Here is an 18,399-nt window from a genome sequence, read left to right on the forward strand (position 1 = left end):
CTTTTGTTGACATATTACAAGAATGTCTAATCTGTAATTTGATGCCTTTTGGAGATCTTTCCATGGCTTCCTTTAACACATTAATAAAAATTTTTTACCTGGGGTGCCCAAACTTTTGATCCCCACTGTACAGGTTTAAGAGGAATTTAAGAGGACTTGTCATGCATTAATTATAAAAAGTGTGTAGATCAGAGGTGTAACTTGTTGCTCCTGGGCCCCAATTCAAAATCTGTAAGAAGTGACCCCATCTACCATGTGCCATTTATAATAAAGGTTTCTTCTTATGTAGTGGTGAGACTCTAGGGCCCCTCAGACACCAGTGCCCGGGTGCGATTAAAATCTTCTAAGCTTGTGGCCTACAACCTGTGGTTTTTCAGTTGAGGTGACCACTGTTCTAAGCAATGGAATAGAGTACTGACACCCTCGTTATTTTGTGTTTGGAGCAGCAGTTGTTGTTCTTCATCCACCCATTGCCTGGTTATTTGTAGCAGTGAGGTCAAAGTAAGGATCCTCTGTCAGTAAGCTGATCTTATCATGTCTAAACCAGACAGTCCTCCTATAACTGTGTTTGGACTCTTTGGAATTTTTGGGATTTCTAAAGTTTCTGTGCAGCTGGATGAGTTCCAGCCTCATCCTAGTACATACCTGTACATGTCTGCTTCTGATGCTCGCATGCTTGTAGTCCTGGGTCACCTCTGGTCCACGCCCTGTTCTGTATCTCCAGATATTAGTGAATTATCTGCCCTAGGCTGATAGAAATGCATAGTCTCATTAGTCAATGTGAGATGATGTATTATTATCATATTATTGAGATGACAAGTTTTTGTAATATCCCTTTGTTGATTTCCAGGAGATGGAAGGACAGGAGAAAAGACCCTGAGTGGAAGCGCATTGTCTGACACCCTTGGTGACCTTAGACCAGATACAGAATATATTCTTGTGCTCTATCCACAATACCAGCGACAGACTGGTACCCCGGTCACAATTACTGGCCGAACACGTAAGTATGAGATATTGCTTTGGACATATTAACAGTGACTGCTGAAGGTGGAAACCACAGATGGCCTAAATATAAATATCATATGGAGCGGCATAAGTTATTATAGCTGTAAAAAAGAATTAATTCTATGCATTAATATTGTTCCCCATAAGGATAGATTAAAATTACATTATCTCTATTGTCATTCACAGAGCGTATAGAAGGAGTTACTGACCTGAACATCCAAGATGTAACCTCCCAAAGCATGACAGCAACATGGAGGGGGGTTCGAGGAGCTACAGGTTACCGTATCTCCTGGGTGTCTCAGACAGGTATAGGAAATCTGTAAAATGTGGTACATGCCTTTCACATGGGTGACTCTAAGCTTTCCCAAAGTTCTACACAGAAAATATGCGAAGCTATGCAGCAATACATCCCCTGCTCTTTATCACATCTAGAGATACTAACTATTCTGAAATTTGTATATGAAGGCATATGGATGTATATATTAGGGATGCCTTTATTAAGACTCTGTAATACCAGCTAAGGGGTGCTGTAAGAGCTTGTGCATTGGGTGTTAATGTCATGGGGCTGCCAACACATTCTACCCCGAGCTGGGTATTTAAATACATGAAAAGGATTGCTAATAAGAGAATAAAGGTGTGTATAATATTAGTGAAAAGGGAAGTGCAGCATTATAATCCCCCTGCACCACTCTCACAACCTACCTAGATTATCGTCCCTAAGTAGTGGCCCCCAACTGATCCTACCTAAGTGTAGAGCACCTAAGCTTGGGTGAGTTAGAATGGTAAAACCAACCAGGTCAGAACCAACTAGGCATGTCAGGTGGTAAATCAGTAGCAAGCCAGAGGTCAAAGTCCAGGAGGGAAAGTCAGAGGGAAAATCAGGGGGCAAGGCAAAGTATAGGGACAACAAGTAGAGAGTCAGAATACAGGAGATCCAGATATTCTAAACGTGTGTAAGGCTCAGAAGAGAAGACCTGTTTAAATCTGCTGCCGCTCAGGAAGCCATGATTGGGCCAGCTTGCCGATAGGCTAATCAGCCCCACCATCAGCTGGGCTGGTCGCCATTGCTACAGAGCGGCACAGTTGGTGACATGAATATATAGATAACAGAGGTACCCACAATAAAGGAGAATGAGCACAACCTGTGTAGAGGAAGGGTAGTGCAGTTCCCCATAGCAACAATCAGATCACTTTCATGTTTCAGAGGCATTTAAAAAAACTAAAAATCTATTACATTATTTGCAATGGGCAGCTGCACCACTCTTCCTTTAACATGTTTCGATCAATCTCCCCCATATCTATTGCTCACAGATCAGTGTCCCTCCCTGTAAAATGACCTTTGAAAATGTCACAGAGAATGCCCATTATTGTTTCCAAATCATGTGAAAGCGACAGGTCCTGTCTATTGCTGTCTATATCCATGGTTCCTGCTTTAAAGCATATCTCCAAAAGCTATTCAAAACAGCCCAGGCAAGTTGGCTGTCCCCATAATAATGTACAAAAAAAATTTAAAAAAAATAAAATAAAATGACACAGAAATAGATTATTAAAAAAGAATATGTTTCATTATGTGGCTCTAATCAGTAACTTTGTGCCTTCTTCTTATGGTTCTACTAGAAAAAACTAATATTTTTCCTGTCATGTCTACCATTTTGACTAACGCTCTGTCAATTCTTGTGTTGCGGTGGGCTAGCTCTCCTTTTTTTTTTTTTTTTGCTGTTCTTTTGTTATCATAATATGAAAAATCTATATAAAAAAAAGCAGTTAGAAAAACAAGTAATAATATTGCATTATGGTTGTCAATGGCCAGGACCCTTACAAGGAGTCTTGGAAGACATCCTTTACTAAGTTTCTGCTCTGATCAGTCAGTTGTTACAGATTAATTAAAAGTAATCTACTTGTTTCCTTATCATAAATTCATAACCCTCACCACCTAATAATAAGAGGCCAGAATGTGCATGGAGCCTATGAAAGGAGTGGGGTAAAGGCATGTACCTCCCAGAGCCCACACTCTTGCCAGCTATTGTCTTCTTGGCTCACAGGGCCAACATAGGGAGTTACCTAGTTGGAAGGAATTATTGGAAGCCATTCAAAGGCAGTTTTACAGAATAGTAACACAGAGAACAACATGAAAGAACATAGCACTTGTCGTCCTCACATAACCTCATGGCGTACCTCTACTACAAGAATAGTCACACTTAGCCCATATTATGCATTATTACAAATCCTTGTAATATAGAGATAACAGACCCTTATCCTTGGTGAAAATAATACATAGCCTATAATAACTTAAAGGGGTACTCCGCCCCTAGACATCTTATCCCTGTCAGGATCCGGACTGGTATGCAGCGAGGACACTGGAGGTGGATCCTCTGTGTCAGTGGAGTGATGGCGTGGGCCGTACCAGGGGAACAGAATCTAAGGGGTTACTGGTTTTCCCCAGAGCCCGCCGCAAAGCGGGATGGACTTGCAGCGGCAGGTAACCCCCAGGTCTTTCCACCCGATAGCGACTCAACCCCAGCTGACAGCTGAGACAGGCGCGGTACACAGGGACAAGGCAAGAGCAAGGTCGGACGTAGCAGAAGGTCAAGGCAGTCGTAGTCAGGGGCAACAGCAGAAGGTCTGGGTACACAGGCTTGGTAACACACTAAACGCTTTCTCAGGGCACTAAGGCAACAAGATCCGGCAGGGACAGGAAGGGGAAGTGGGTTTTTATAACACTGGAAGTGATTGGCACAGATTGGGCCAGGCACCAATTAGTGATGCACTGGCCCATTAAATCTCGGAGAGCCGGCGCGCGCGGCCCCCCTCTCTAGGGCACGCGGGCGCCGGCTCTCTGAGATTTAAAGGGCCAGTGCACCACTAATTGAGGTACGCCATGAGGTTATGTGGGACGTGACAGCCGGGGAACGGGACAGGTGAGTGGATTGGGATGCGACCCGCGGGCGGGCGCTTCCCGCTACGCGTATCGCATCCCCGCCGGCAGAGACAGTGCAGCGCTCCCAGTCAGCGGGTCTGACCGGGGCGCTGCAGAGAGGAAAACGCCGCGAGCGCTCCGGGGAGGAGCAGGGACCAAGAGCACTCGGCGTAACAATCCCCTTATATCCCTGCTGCACCCGGCGTTCGTTTAGAGCATTGGGTGTCGCGCCGGAGGTTCGTGACGTCACGGCTGCGCCCCCTCAATGCAAGTCTATGACGTGACTCCCATAGACTTGCATTGAGGGGGCATGGCCGTGACGTCATGAGTGAAGTGTGACTGTGACGTCACGAGCCTTCGCCCTGCATCGACAGCCATCCGGCACGGAGTGAAGTTTGCTCTGTACACTGGATGTCTGGGGTGCCGCAGCAGAGATCCTGCCGCTGGGGACCCCACGATCAGACATCTTATCCCCTATCGTTTGGATAGGGGCTAAAATGTCTAGGGGCGGAGTACCCTTTTAAGGAGCTTGTCTTAGAGTAGAAAAAAATAATAATTTTCCCCCCAGAAATAGCAGTACTCTCAACCATAAGCTGTATCAAGTATTACAGTTTAGTTTCATTCACTTGAATTGGGTTATTTCACATTACCTAATAATAAGTGTGTATAAGCGGTGCGATAAATATAGGGGTTCAGTGCCTGTAGTTGCACCTAGCTCCCCATAGTCTCTACTGTCATTAAAGAGAACATTAGTATAAAAGAAAAGTGATGGTTGAAGGCCCTAGTACACCTTTTGCATTAGGACAAAAATTCCCTGAATTCATCATTTGTGTCACTATACCACCTCATGAATGCCAACCAATAAACTTTTACTTATTCCTGTATTTAAAAGATTCTATAATGTTTGAGTTCACCAAGGGAAAAGGTTATACTATCTATCTAATATAAAAATAAAAAGGAAACATTATAAGGGCAGACTAGATGGACCACATTGTCTTTTTGTGGACAATATTTCTATGTACCATAGAGGCAGACCATGCAGCTGCTATAGGACTCCTGGAATGTGGGGGTCCAGTGTGGCTGTACCCCTTTTTTCAATGAGTGGTAAGAGGCATTTGTGCAAGGAATCCTTCTCCAATCTCACAAATGGACAACTAGTCATAGAGGCTTTATCAACTTTGTAAAAGCATATTACAGAAGTTAATCTGGCACAACTCTAGTTTAGGTGTTCGATATTGGCGTATTAACGCTTCCCACCCACAGGTGTGTTTGTGCCAATCAGCCACAAAATATTCGTGGTTAAACTTTAATAGTTTAGTCCACAACAAATATATTCAAAGGAGTAAAAAAGCCACATTCACCAGTCTTGTGTCTTTTTCTTTATTAGTAGCAAAAACAGGATAAACACATGCGGAGACCGGAGGTGTGTTCTATAAAACATTATACTGCTGTATAAAAAAGGGCTAGTTCTATGAATGCAAACATGATTGTGTGGTGCCGGGGTATTGCAATTGTGTAGCAGGGTCTGGTGGTATCAACCCTGTGGGGTAAGGTGTTATTAACCCCTGATTAGTCATGACGCCAGGATTTGGTTGTTTTCTGTAAAAGGCCCTGCTGACAACCAACCAGAAACGGCAGCCAATAAAGGAATGTCCACAGCAGGAATTGTGCAAATAACTAGAACTTTTACTTAAACTTCTTATGGAACAGTCTTTACAGTTATGCAGTTTCTCTAGAGGCAACAGGGATGCAGGATACCTCGCAGACTTGCTGGGACTTGTAGTATTGGGATTTATGCAGGCCACTGTGCTACTAATTGTATACTTGAGTTGAGTAGTAGTCACTAGAATTGTAGATAGAGCTTAATAACTCACATTTTGAAGTGGCTGCAGGTTCCTTAGGCTTTGGCCTAGATGAGATGAATTTAGTAGTATATGCTGAGATTGTGCTTGCTTTGGATCCAGGAGATAAGAGAGTGAATTTAGAGACTACAGCCCCTTATATACTAGGGGGGCTGGACTAAAGCACATTGGTTGCAAAGCCTGTAGGTCCTGTACCCAGGGAACTCTGGGTACATCACATAACAGTAGATCACATGACCCAGGAAGGTCCTATACATTTGTACAACTTTGTATACAAAGAACAATATGTACAATACATTTACAATGCATTTATAGAAGGTGAGCAAGGGTTGACCCCTGCAGGAGAGCCCTATTGACTGCCGGGACTCTTCCTGAGGGAACTTAGGAAGGGTACAGGACCATGTCCTGTACCGGGACACCACAATTGTGTTTATTTACTGACAGCAAACTGAGGTCTTGAAAATAATGAAAAATGAAACACAAAGTAAATAAAATTGCTGACTTTCATTATACAATGTTAATGTGTACCTGTCATTAAAATAAACTTCTGACAAGTCAAAATTCAAAAGGTTTGGCGTTGAAGTGTTCAGACCTCGATCAATCACACAAATTTAAAACATAAAAACAGAGCACTCCATAGCGTAGTATTTTCAGGATAATTATTTATAGGGAGGCAAACAACAAAGATTGCGCATACCCCAGTAGGTTGTGTACCCCATGGAAAAAGCTTGGATAGATCCTGCAGCCTTTCCACCAGAGTAACCAACGATGTATAGAGGGTGCTTGCTTCAAACAGGGTGATCTTGAAAGAGTGTGATCAGGCATGATGAAGCAGCCAGCTGTGCTGTGAAACGCGTTGCATTCTGGGTTACAAAAGTCTTTAAAGATCACACTCCCTGGTTGTGTCCAGCACTGTGTTGATCTACCCTGTTTGATGCAAGCATCCTCTATACATCAAGAATTAGCGGGGATGGACTGAGACAGGCCCACAGACCTGCATTATGTGACCGTCTTTGCTGATACAGATGACAAACAAATTTTCAGAGATTTAACAAATGTTTATTTTTTCTTCCAGGAGAAGACACTAAAGATTTTGATGTGGGCCCAACCATTAATTCTTATGGTATCCGGAATCTCGTGGCTAGCACTGAATACACTGTATCTGTCAGCCCGCTTTTTGGAGCCTTAGAAGGACCAGCTGTGTCTACCAGAGTTAAAACAGGTAGAAAATACAAGTAAAAGATGATAAATAAAACCTAAAAAGAATTGTGCTAGCCTAGCTGTTTCTTATGTCCTGGTGACCTATTTGGAAATTGTGCTCTTAATATAATGTATGCATATGCAATCTAAATGAAACGGTAACTTATGCTCCACAATTCCAAACTACTGTCATATATTATCCTTCTCTTCTAGAATCTGGAATTGTACAGGTGCTGAGAACGTTTGCTGACAGTCCAACCTCTATCCAGGTGACGTGGAATTTCATCCCTGAAGCGACAGGTTACAGACTGGAGTGGAGACGGGCTAGAGGTAGCTACATAACTGCTGAGTTAGACAAAGGTTCTAAAGAAGCAAACAGGTTATTGATTCCAACTGTGTGATTTTTTTATAGCTGGTACAAAAGGTCAGCAAGTTGTAAACTTACCAACATCTGTCAACAAGTATGACATCACCGGTCTCAGGCCTGGAACAGAATATCGTATCACTCTATTCACCCTGTACGATGGCAAAGAAATAGCAACGCCTGCAACAACTTCTGAAACAGGTGAGCAGAGTCCTTATACTATCCATCCATTCTATGGGTGGACAAAGGCTAAAGAGGGACCAATGCAAGAACAATATATGGGCCTTCTGTTCTCCAATTTTGGGATACTCTACTAGTTAAATTACTAAAACATTGCTATTTTTACCTTGAAAGGAAGTACCATTGGTACAATCACAAACTTGAAGCTCATAGAGGCCACCGGCAAGCGGATACGGTTGTCCTGGAATGGATTAGTTGGGGCTACAGAATACAAGGTTGTGATTCGCAATGCTGATGGTAAGTTCCCTAAAATAGGCGTAGTAAAAAGAATACTGTATCTCACATTTATATAAACTCTAAACAAATGCCTTAAAGTTAATCTCTCCCTTTTCTCATCATGCATTTAAAGATCCAATTGATATTTTGAGTAATTTCTTAATATATTGCAGTCATATCCATTTTTCTGATACAAAAAACTAAATAGGTATGGGTTATGTAATACAATTAAAAGTGGAGGATAAAGAGTTTACCATACACTGGTTTATTATTACATTCAAGGGCCCCAATTTACAGGAGTGTTGGGTTTTTATTAGTGTGACATTTTGTTTCAGACTTGCATACAGGACGGGAAAGTTCTAACCAGATTTTCTTGGATGGAATTTTCAGCCATATGTGTGAATTCAATAGTAAATAGATAAGATTGGGAGAACACGTTCCTTCTTCAGTTTATCAGTCTAGAATTGTCAGTGCAGACAGAATATGTGGTGCAATGCACGGCATTCTGGCGCACAACCTGACAAAAGTCATGTTCACAATAGTAAATCAGGGCCACTGTGTACAGGGCTGGTGCAAGGATTTTGCCACCCTAGATGAAAGCTAATATTGTCCCCATTGACCCTGCCCATTGGCTCCGCCCCTTGACATGCCCCATCTTACTACTCGAGCGACTCACTGTAACAAACCTCCTCATGCAACTGTGGTTCTGGCTGGGCGGGTGCTTCGGAAGAGCGGCGGGTACTTCAGATGCTGCCTGGTTACTAACTTTCTTGCAGGAGGCAGAGCGGTGCCCCCATCAAGAGGGCACTCTAGGCGACTGACTATTTTGCCCATAGGCAGAACAGGCCCTGACTATGTAACAATAGGCAGTAGATTTTAAAGCTCCCCCTAGTGACAGCTGCAGATTTGTATCATTAAACTATGTCTGTGCATGGGGACTTGGAGCTCTGTATCAGAAAATGGAGCTCTGACTGCTTTAAAGGTAGTGTATATTGAGAAATTGATCAGCACAGAATTATAAACCTATTTAGACAAAACAATGCTGTTTAATGATGATTAAATAAAATTTTTAAATCTGCACACAGGATCCTTTGAAAGAACAAGAAATGTGCCTGGCAACCAAAACACGATTGACATTGATGATCTCCAAGAAGACATAACTTACTATGTCCTGATATCAGCACTTATAGGGAGACGGGAGGGCTCCCCTGTTTCCCTCACCGTCCGGACAGGTAATTTGTCAAATTGATTCATGAATAGAATTCCAGAAATAGACTGACGGTAGACTGGTGAAAGGAAGAACACAAAAGGGCTCTAGATACATTTATAGGGTCAGGATCTGTGGAAAGCACTGTATTGGCTGCCATTAGTAGTCGTCAGCTCACACTTTTTACCCTTGTAAGGAACCAAAATAAGCCATCTTAGGAACTTCCATATCTGGTTAAAATCCAAGGATCCTGTGATTGTTTACAAATGTAGTACAATTTTTTGCAATTACAGAAACAGTGGGACTTGGTTCCATCACAAACCTCCGTGTTCTGGATGCAAGACGAGGACGTATTCGTTTGGCATGGAACGGCGTGCCCAGGGTGACTGAATACAGGATCTTTATCAGAAATTCAGAGGGTAAGTCCTACTCAAATCTTTCATCACAGAAGCTGAACAGTGTTTACAGCTCACACTGTCCTAGACACTTGGACTAAACATCCCACATTAAAGGACCATTTATATTGGTGAGTTATCATCATGATTTGATCACTTTTGAATGACCATAAAAGTAACTGTCCAGTGTTAATGAAGTAGAAGATCAATGATAAATAATAAAAGGATTATTTACTGTTGATCTTTATTAATCGTGTAAATTGAGTAAATGTAAATTATATCACTACACAGGAACTGAACAACACTACAACTAGCTACAACCATACCTTGACTCAACAACATTACCATGCATTAACAATTGTAGTCCTACACTTGTAGCCCCATACAAGCAGAAAAGTCACAGATATCACGTGGGGCTGTAGTAGACAGATAGACCCCAAGAGTCACTACAAATGTGAGAAGATGGGCTGCACAGTTGTTGGTCAGCCAATATCCCTTGGAGCACTTTCCAACTAACCATGTCCTGGCTGGTGGTAACCAGAAGACCCTTAGAAGTCCAGTTGAAATCAAGTCACTGTGACTCAAGAATGTTGAAGCAGAAGGGATAACCTTTACTAAACTAGATCCACCTAGTAGTCAATCCTGGTACACATGACCCTGGTAGTCTTTGGCAATTAGCTCATACGCTCCAAACAGATTCAAAAGCAGCATCTATCCTCAGAGACCGTTATTTTTATTTTTTCTAAATCTCTTTTTATTTAGTAATTAACAAAAAAAAAAAAAAAATATATATATATATATATATATATATATATACAACTCAACATGTGTGTGTGTGTATGTATGTATGTGTGTATGTTACAGCATCACGTCCAAACGGCTAAAGATATTAACATGAAACTTGGCACACATATTACTTATATGTCAACAACAAACATAGGATAGGTGATTTAACCCTTACCATTTGCCAGGGGCGGGGTTTATGTTTAAAGTCCCATACAAGTCAGTGAGAAATATATGTTTCTGCATAACTTCCAAACGGCTTGAGATATTTCGATAATACTTGGTCACATGTTACTTATATGTCCACTTAAAATATAGGATAGTTAATTTAACCCTTAACTACCCCCATTTGTGAGGGTCGGGGTTTTTGTTTAAAGTCCCATGCAAATCAATGGGAAATGTATGTTCCCACATAACTTCCGTACGGCTGGAGATATTTCAATAACTGGTACACACATTACGGGTCAGGATAGGAGGTCGAGATAGGAGGTCGGGATAGGAGGTCGGGATTGGAGGTCGGGATAGGAGGACCGGGATAGGAGGTTGGGATAGGAGGACGGGATAGGAGGACGGGATAGGAGGACGGGATAGGAGGTCTGGATAGGAGGTCGGGAGTGGAGGTCGGGATAGGAGGACAGGATAGATGGACAGGATAGGAGGACGGGATAGGAGGACGGGATAGGAGGACGGGAAAGGAGGACGGGAAAGGAGGACGGGAAAGGAGGACGAGATAGGAGGACGGGATAGGAGGTCGGGATAGGAGGTTGGGATATGACAACAATATATGAGGACGGGATATGAAGTCAAAAGCTTCCTCCTTTGTCTATTTTCCTACCAACAAGGATTAGGAACGAAAAACCGGGCAACGCCGGGTACTCAGGTAGTATATGTATATATACTGTGCAGTCAATTGAAAGTAAATTACACAGATCAGTAAAATGAAAGCATAACAAACAAATATAAAGCAAATGAAGTAAAACTCAGGGCTACGGTAGGGATGTGGAGATGGGGAGGGGGAGGGAGAAGGGAGGAGGCAGGAAAGGGTTAAGTTTTCATTTACCTAAAGGAAATCACATATTTGTAGATCAGTAAGATCAAAAGGTTCTCCACGTGTCCCACAGTTTCAGGAATTTTACATTAGAGGCCAAAAGCCAGCTCGCAATTTCCTCCATCCTATACAGTTGGTCAACTTTATGAGTCCATTGGGCAATAGTGGGGGCATGGGTAGTATGTCCTAAAGGCATTAGAAGTGCCATCAGGAGGTGGGTGGTCAGCGAGGAGAAGTGAATATAGAACTGTTCCGAAGGAACCCACAACAAGATCAACTCAGGTGTAAGATGAACCACTTGGCCCGTAATCTGCTTGATATTATCAGAGATAGCAGACCAAAAGCTACTAAAAAGTGGTCAGAACCATCATATGTGTGAAAGAGTGCCTGCTAAACAACGAATGATCAAACAGAAATGCTGGGGTACGATACCATCTGGATTACGGTTTATAAGAGCTCTTTTGAATTTTCACACACTTTGAAAACCCATGTGAGTGCTGGGATATGAATAGCACATAAAAAAATGAATACAATACCTAATTCTGCTTCCGAACTGAGTAAACACCTGGGTTTATAAAAATCAGGGGCAGAGGTGAGTTTCCCATAGATATTTGAAAGGGTCCCTTTAGCTGGGAGGGAAAAGAGAAAAATGTTTCCAACCAATTGCAAGAACGCAGTTAAGAGTGTCTCACCTGGTACCCCTAACTATGGTGAGTTATGTGTCAAAAGCATAAAGGGGATTTTCAGTGTTGATGGCTGCAGAACAGATGTCAATTTGAGGTCTATGCTAGAAGATGGGGGTGAGGGTCTAGGTCGAGGGAGCTAGTGATAGCAGGGCCGATTGGGGTGCTAAATTAGAGGGTTTCTGTCCCCTCCGGAGGAAGAGAGAGAAGGTCCGCCTTGCAGAGTTGAAAAAGGATTTTAATATATGAAGCGGGCGACAGGGGAAAAAAAATATAAAGAATTGTGGTATAATATAGGTATCGGTAGGAACCAGTTAAAGCTGCTGACAGCTGGGAAACGGACGTAGTTCCAATTCTGTCTACTCCCTCCATGTATGTTCTGTTGTAGCCTTGATGTAAGTACAATAAATAAAGATCATCTTTTCTTACTAAATACGTGAGTGCCGTTGGACTTTTCTTATCTATTAGCATTGTTGGACCAACCACTGTATACTGGAACACTTCTGCAATTTGGAATCACCTGGTTATCTAGCCATCACAGTCAACGTTTCTCAGATCATTATATGTGATAATTATTATTTTTGTTTCCAACACATTAACAACTGCCTGTTCACGTATTCCTATATATCCTATACTTTGACAAGAGTCATTGTCGCGAGAAACAGGGATGAGTGATGTTCACTTCATATGCTACTCGAGACTTTATTTATATTATCTGTACCAGCCCCCCTCCCCCAAACATCAAAGTCCAATTCTAATGCTTTGGTAGAGGCATCATTAGACCCCAATGCAAGTGAAACACAAAGCAAGTGGACACTGTGTTGCTCTTTAGCTGTTGTAGGATGCAGACTCAATTCTTACTATTCCTATGCATTACTTTACCTGTAGATGGGACTGAGAGGAGCCAAGTGATTTCTGGAGACCAGACGACATATGAACTAATTGATGTACAAGAAGGCATCACTTACATAGTTAGAGTCACACCCGTGGTGGGGACCAGAGAGGGGGTCCCTGTGACCATCAATGTCAAGACAGGTGGGGGTACATTTTAATACTTTGTTGCACTATAGAGATTAATATACATGAGGTTATTTGATTTTTTGAGCTTCTTTTCTGACACATGTTGGTTTTTCAGAAGATACAGTAGTGGCTGGAGTTGCAAATCTTCGGGTAGTGGAAACAACATCATCCAGACTTAGGATTGTATGGACTGGCATTGCCAGAGCTACTGGTTACAGGGTTACATGGAGGCAAAGTGATGGTAAAGTAGAACTTGTACAATATAATAAAATGATATCTATCTCTCTTGTTACATATGCACTTTTCTGCTATGAGTCCACTCAGCCATTCATGACAAACTTCCTTACAGTCCTGGTTCCTTTAAATGAAGAAGGTTCACAGAGACAGGATTCATTTTTTGTTGGCCTGATGAGCACTATAAGGGAATTTTTCTGGGCAAACCTGTTCCAACAAGTCCATTTGTCCGGTGTCCACCTCTATTCACAGGCTACATTTGGTATTGTAGTATTTAAGCAGATGGGGCTGAGATGTAATATCAGACACAATTCTAGGACTGTAGTACAACTGTTTCTGGAAAAAAACAGACCCTTTGTCCAAGCTTGGACCATCCATTTATGTCAGGTTATACTGCTTCTCATAATTCTTTTGCCTTTTCTAAGGTCGTGAGACTAGCAGAACGCTACAGGCAGGAACAACATCTTACGACATTGAACCTTTGCAAGGAAGCACCGTTTATTTCATTGGGGTGACGGCTTTAATCGGCAACACTGAAAGTAGCCCTGTAACTATCACAGCTCGAACAGGTAATGGAAATGTGAAGCCTAACTTTTCTTTTATGACAAACGGAGCCATAGTTGTTTTATAGAATAAAAAAAACCATGATGCATTCTTCAAGAAACAGCACCACAATTAAACAGGATGTATCTGTTATTGTAGCTTATCGCCATTTAAATGAATAGGGCGGTGTGGCATTATTACACACAACCTGCGGACAGGTGTGGTACTGGTTCTTGAAGAATGCAGCCATATTTTTCAAATCCTATGTATCCCTTTAATGATGTAGAAAGTACTGTTAAGTTGCTGTCCTAACAGGCCATTGCACTTGAAGCAACTCTACTATTTGTGCCTTTTATATAATACCTTTGATTCCTGCAGATGAAGATTCTGTTGACCAGGTGACCAACCTGAGAAGTAGTACCATTGGAGATAATGTTATACGTCTGGAGTGGAGCCCAGTTGCAAGAGCAACAAACTATAGGATCACTTGGAGGCGCAGAGATGGTTTGTCATTTTTTCTGGGTATCATCACATTTGTAAATAGACCTAGAAACATAGAATGTGTCGGTAGATAAGAACCATTTGACCCATCTAGTCTGCCCAATAATCTGCTTATCCCATGCATCTTTAAAGGGGTTCTCCGGTGCTTACACATTCTATATTCTGCCCGAGGGTTTTTACGCCCCCAGGTGCATTAGTGATATTACAGAAGGTCTCGATGGTAAGGTATGTCTTTTTGCTGATGACACAAAAATATGTAACAGGGTTGATGTTCCTGGAGGGATACGCCAAATGGAAAAGGATTTAGGCAAACTTGAATTTCAGTTGCCAGAGTTCTGACCATTCTTCTAGTTTGCCTAAATCCTTTTCCATTTGGCGTATCCCTCCAGGAACATCAACCCTGTTACATATTTTTGTGTCATCAGCATAAAGACCTACCTTACCACCGAGACCTTCTGTAATATCACTAATGAAGATATTAACCCCTTCCCTCTATAGGACGTATGCATACGTCCCAGCACTCGACATGTTCGCGTGCTAGGACGTATGCATACTTCCTAGCGATCTCCTGCATTGCCTCATAGATGCTGTGATCAATTCTGATCACACATTTATGGTGTTGCGCGCTCCCCCTGTTCACCAACGGCCGCGATATGATCGCGGGCCGTCGTTGGTTGCTATGGCAAGAGGTCAGGTCTGTCTGCTATGGAAGCCTGTGAGATCCAGCCAGAGGCTGGATCGCACAGGTTGTACTGTGAGCAGCTGATCGAGTCATACTGTGCTGCTGTACAAATGTATTGCAGCATAGTATAACGTGTAAAAAAGTGTAAAAAAGAAAAAGTTCTTAAATAAAAGTATGAAGTGTACAAAAAAAACAAAAATGCCCCTTTCCCAATAAAAGCCCTGTATTATCACCAAAAAAGATCAAAAACACAAATCATATACATAATATGTATCGTCACAACTGTAATGACATGTACTATAAACCTATAATGTAAATTATCCCGTACGGTGAACGCCGTAAAAAACAACAACAAAAAAGCGCAAAATTTTCCAATTTTGGTACAAATAGCGCAATAAAAAAGATAAAAAGGTAGCATGTATCGTAAAAATGATACCAATGAAAAGTACAGCTCATCCCACAAAAAATAAGCCCTTACTCAATGGCATCAGACAAAAAATAAAAAAGTTACGGCTGTTGGAAAATGAATGGCAGGAAAAGAATTTTGCTCAGAAAAGGAAAAAGATCATAGAAAGCTATATACAATGGGTATCGCCATAATCGTACTGACCCCCAGAATAAATATAACAGCACTTTTACCACACAGTGTTCACCATAAAATAACCAATAAAAAACGCCAGAAATTTTCCATTTTTTTCCCAATATTGCAATGCTGCATGTGTCAACAAAAATGCACCACTTATATAAAGTACAATGTGTCACGAAAAAACAATATCCGAATTGCTCCACTCAGAAAAGGCATTCACAGGTTATTACCATTTACAGAGACACATGTCAAAAAAGAAAAAAAAAAGAGCCTGGTCATTAAAGGGGTACTCCACCCCTAGACATCTTATCCCCTATCCAAAGGATAGGGGATAAGATGTTAGATCGCCGCGGTCCTGCTGCTGGGGAGCCCCGGGATCCCCGCTGCGGCACCCCGCTATCATTACAGCACAGAGCAAGTTGGCGCTGTGCGTAATGACGGGCGATACAAGGGACGGAGCAGGGTGATGTCATGGCTCCGCCCCTTGTGACATCACGGCCCCTCCCCTTAATACAAGTCTATAGCAGGGGGCGTGACGACCGCCACACCCCCTCCCATAGACTTGTATTGAAAGGGGCGGGCCGTGACATCACGAGGGGCGGAGCCGTGACGTAACGATGCTCCGGCCCCTGTATTGCCCGTCATTACGTGCAGAGTGAACTCGCTCTGTGCTGTAATGATAGCGCAGTGCCGCAGCGGGGATCCCGTGGGTTAGGGGATTAGATGTCTAGGGGCGGAGTACCCCTTTAAGGTAAAAAATTGGTCCATCCTTAAGGGGTTAAGCAAAACTGGTCCCAGTACAGATCCCTGAGGTACCCCACTGGTAACAAGACCTTGCTCTGAGTATTCTCCATTGACTACAATCCTCTGTTGTCTGTCACTCCGCCACTGCCTAATCCACTCAACAATATGGGAGTCCAAGCTCAATGACTGTAGTTTATTGATAAGTCTTCTATGTGGGACAGTGTCAAAAGCCTTACTAAAATCTAGATATGCGATGTCTACTGCCCAGCCACCATCTATTATTTTAGTCACCCAATCGAAAAAAATCAATAAGATTTGTTTGACACGATCTTCCTGAAGTAAACCCATGTTGTTTTTCATCTTGCAATTCATGGGATTTTAGATGTTACACAATCCTATCCTTTAGTAGGGTTTCCATTCATTTCCCCACTATTGATGTCATACTAACTGGCCTATAGTTGCTTGATTCCTCCCTACTACCTTTCTTGTGAGGCACTGTGGTGATCCACGGTGTATTGCGGGACCACAGGGTGTAGCGGTGTAGGTGGTGGGGCCAGATGGTATTAACCCCTGGCGCAAGATGTTTTTAACCCCTTGTGTTCGTGACGCCAGAGTGGTTTTTGGGTACCGGAAACACACGAACAGTATCTCCGCTATTCCAATGGCTAGGTAGTGATAGGAGAGTCCACAACCAGTTATGGTTTAGCGGAGGCTTTACTGAGTTAAGACAGATGGAATTATCTTCATAGCAAAGCCAAACTCCCAGAGAGGTGGCAAGGAACCCAGAAGTGGGGGGCTGGACTAAGGCCCATTGGTCAAGCTGCGGGTCATAGGTTAAGCTGGTGCTCTCTGGGTAACATCACGTGACAACATAACATGTGACATTCCACAGGTCCTTCAGACATCTCACAGGTCCTTTAGACTAGTTATACATTGACATACTGACTATAATCCTATGACAATAAATGACACTTATAACAACAACAGGGGAGACACTGCAGGAGAACCCCCGGGTCACTGAGGGACTCAACCTAACAGGGCCTAAGTGTAGTGCAGGATCATGTCCTGTACTGAGACATTACAGCACGACATTTGCTAATTTCCAATCTTCCGGGACAGACATAAGGGTACATTGTCTAAGAACCTATATTACATGTAGGCCATCTTGTTTCCATCTCCATTATATGGACCAACCTCTAAGGCTCAGTGGTAAACTGCAATAAACACTGTCAGCCACTGTGGAGCAGCCAACATTAATATCTCATAAGGTACTTGACTAGGTTTGCATGACATCATCATGCCAACACTTTATGAGGTATGTTTTAAACATTGTATGGCATTAATATTTTAGTATCATTGTGTTGTAGCCAGACTTTCCTTTACCCAGAGGATAGAATTAGTTTGCTGCCCTCACTCTATTTGCAAATAGCCTGGCCATGGAATAGTGGCATTGCCTAGAATTGTGATGGATTTAATCTGTGCCCCATCAGCCCACTCTACCACATGCCAAGGACAAACATCCTCCTGTACACGCGTATCAATGCATTTAATGTTGTAATATGTTGTTTGTATTTCTAGGTGTTGAAGTTTCAAGGTTGGTAACCAGAGACGTAACGTCTGTGGACATCACAGATTTAGTTCCTGGAACAGCCTACACCATCTTTGTCTCAACTGTGGTTGGCACAAGAGAGAGTGAACCTATATCTATTGTTGCGCAAACAGGTAATGTAGATGCATGGCTATATGATTTTTTTAAGTTGATGCATCTAGTCTTTCTACCAGAAAATGCTGCAGTCTCTGGGCCACACTGGATCTTGATGGCTTATGGGTCTATCTATTAGGGCTTGTCTTTGCCAAATCTAAAATAAAGTCTTATATGGTCCTAGTGTAGTGTTGGTATTTGTGCAATACGCTTGCAAATTGCAACAGCAATGCAAATGCAATGCAAATCAATTAAAGAAATAGTATAGAGGAGTACAAATATAGATTAAGAAGTTTCATCAATAATTGTAAGTCATTTGGAAAATAGGCTGTAACTAAAGTTGAGCGAATATACAGTAAGATTCATTGAACCCAAATTTACTGAATGTGCCATGAATTCATTTAGTCTTGTAAAAGGCAGTTTTATGTTAGAGAATTTAGATACCATAGCTTATCTGGGCTCTATAC

At 42.3% G+C, this 18,399-nt stretch overlaps 1 protein-coding gene across 1 annotated transcript in view; it reads left to right on the forward strand.

Annotated features, from left to right (window-relative positions):
• The window catches only part of COL7A1 (collagen type VII alpha 1 chain), a 189,692-nt gene that overhangs the window by 59,911 nt on the left and 111,382 nt on the right, over positions 1-18,399 (forward strand). Inside the window, exons 11-23 of the mRNA XM_056528127.1 lie at positions 851-1,000; positions 1,192-1,311; positions 6,860-7,006; positions 7,198-7,314; positions 7,397-7,549; positions 7,703-7,825; positions 8,890-9,036; positions 9,305-9,430; positions 12,809-12,955; positions 13,056-13,181; positions 13,600-13,743; positions 14,096-14,221; positions 17,809-17,952. Coding sequence (XP_056384102.1) covers positions 851-1,000; positions 1,192-1,311; positions 6,860-7,006; positions 7,198-7,314; positions 7,397-7,549; positions 7,703-7,825; positions 8,890-9,036; positions 9,305-9,430; positions 12,809-12,955; positions 13,056-13,181; positions 13,600-13,743; positions 14,096-14,221; positions 17,809-17,952 — 1,770 coding nt within the window. The remainder of the gene's footprint in view (positions 1-850; positions 1,001-1,191; positions 1,312-6,859; positions 7,007-7,197; positions 7,315-7,396; positions 7,550-7,702; positions 7,826-8,889; positions 9,037-9,304; positions 9,431-12,808; positions 12,956-13,055; positions 13,182-13,599; positions 13,744-14,095; positions 14,222-17,808; positions 17,953-18,399) is intronic.

The sequence above is a fragment of the Hyla sarda genome, chromosome 6 (genome assembly GCF_029499605.1).
Source record: "Hyla sarda isolate aHylSar1 chromosome 6, aHylSar1.hap1, whole genome shotgun sequence".
Classification (NCBI taxonomy): Eukaryota; Metazoa; Chordata; class Amphibia; order Anura; family Hylidae; genus Hyla; species Hyla sarda.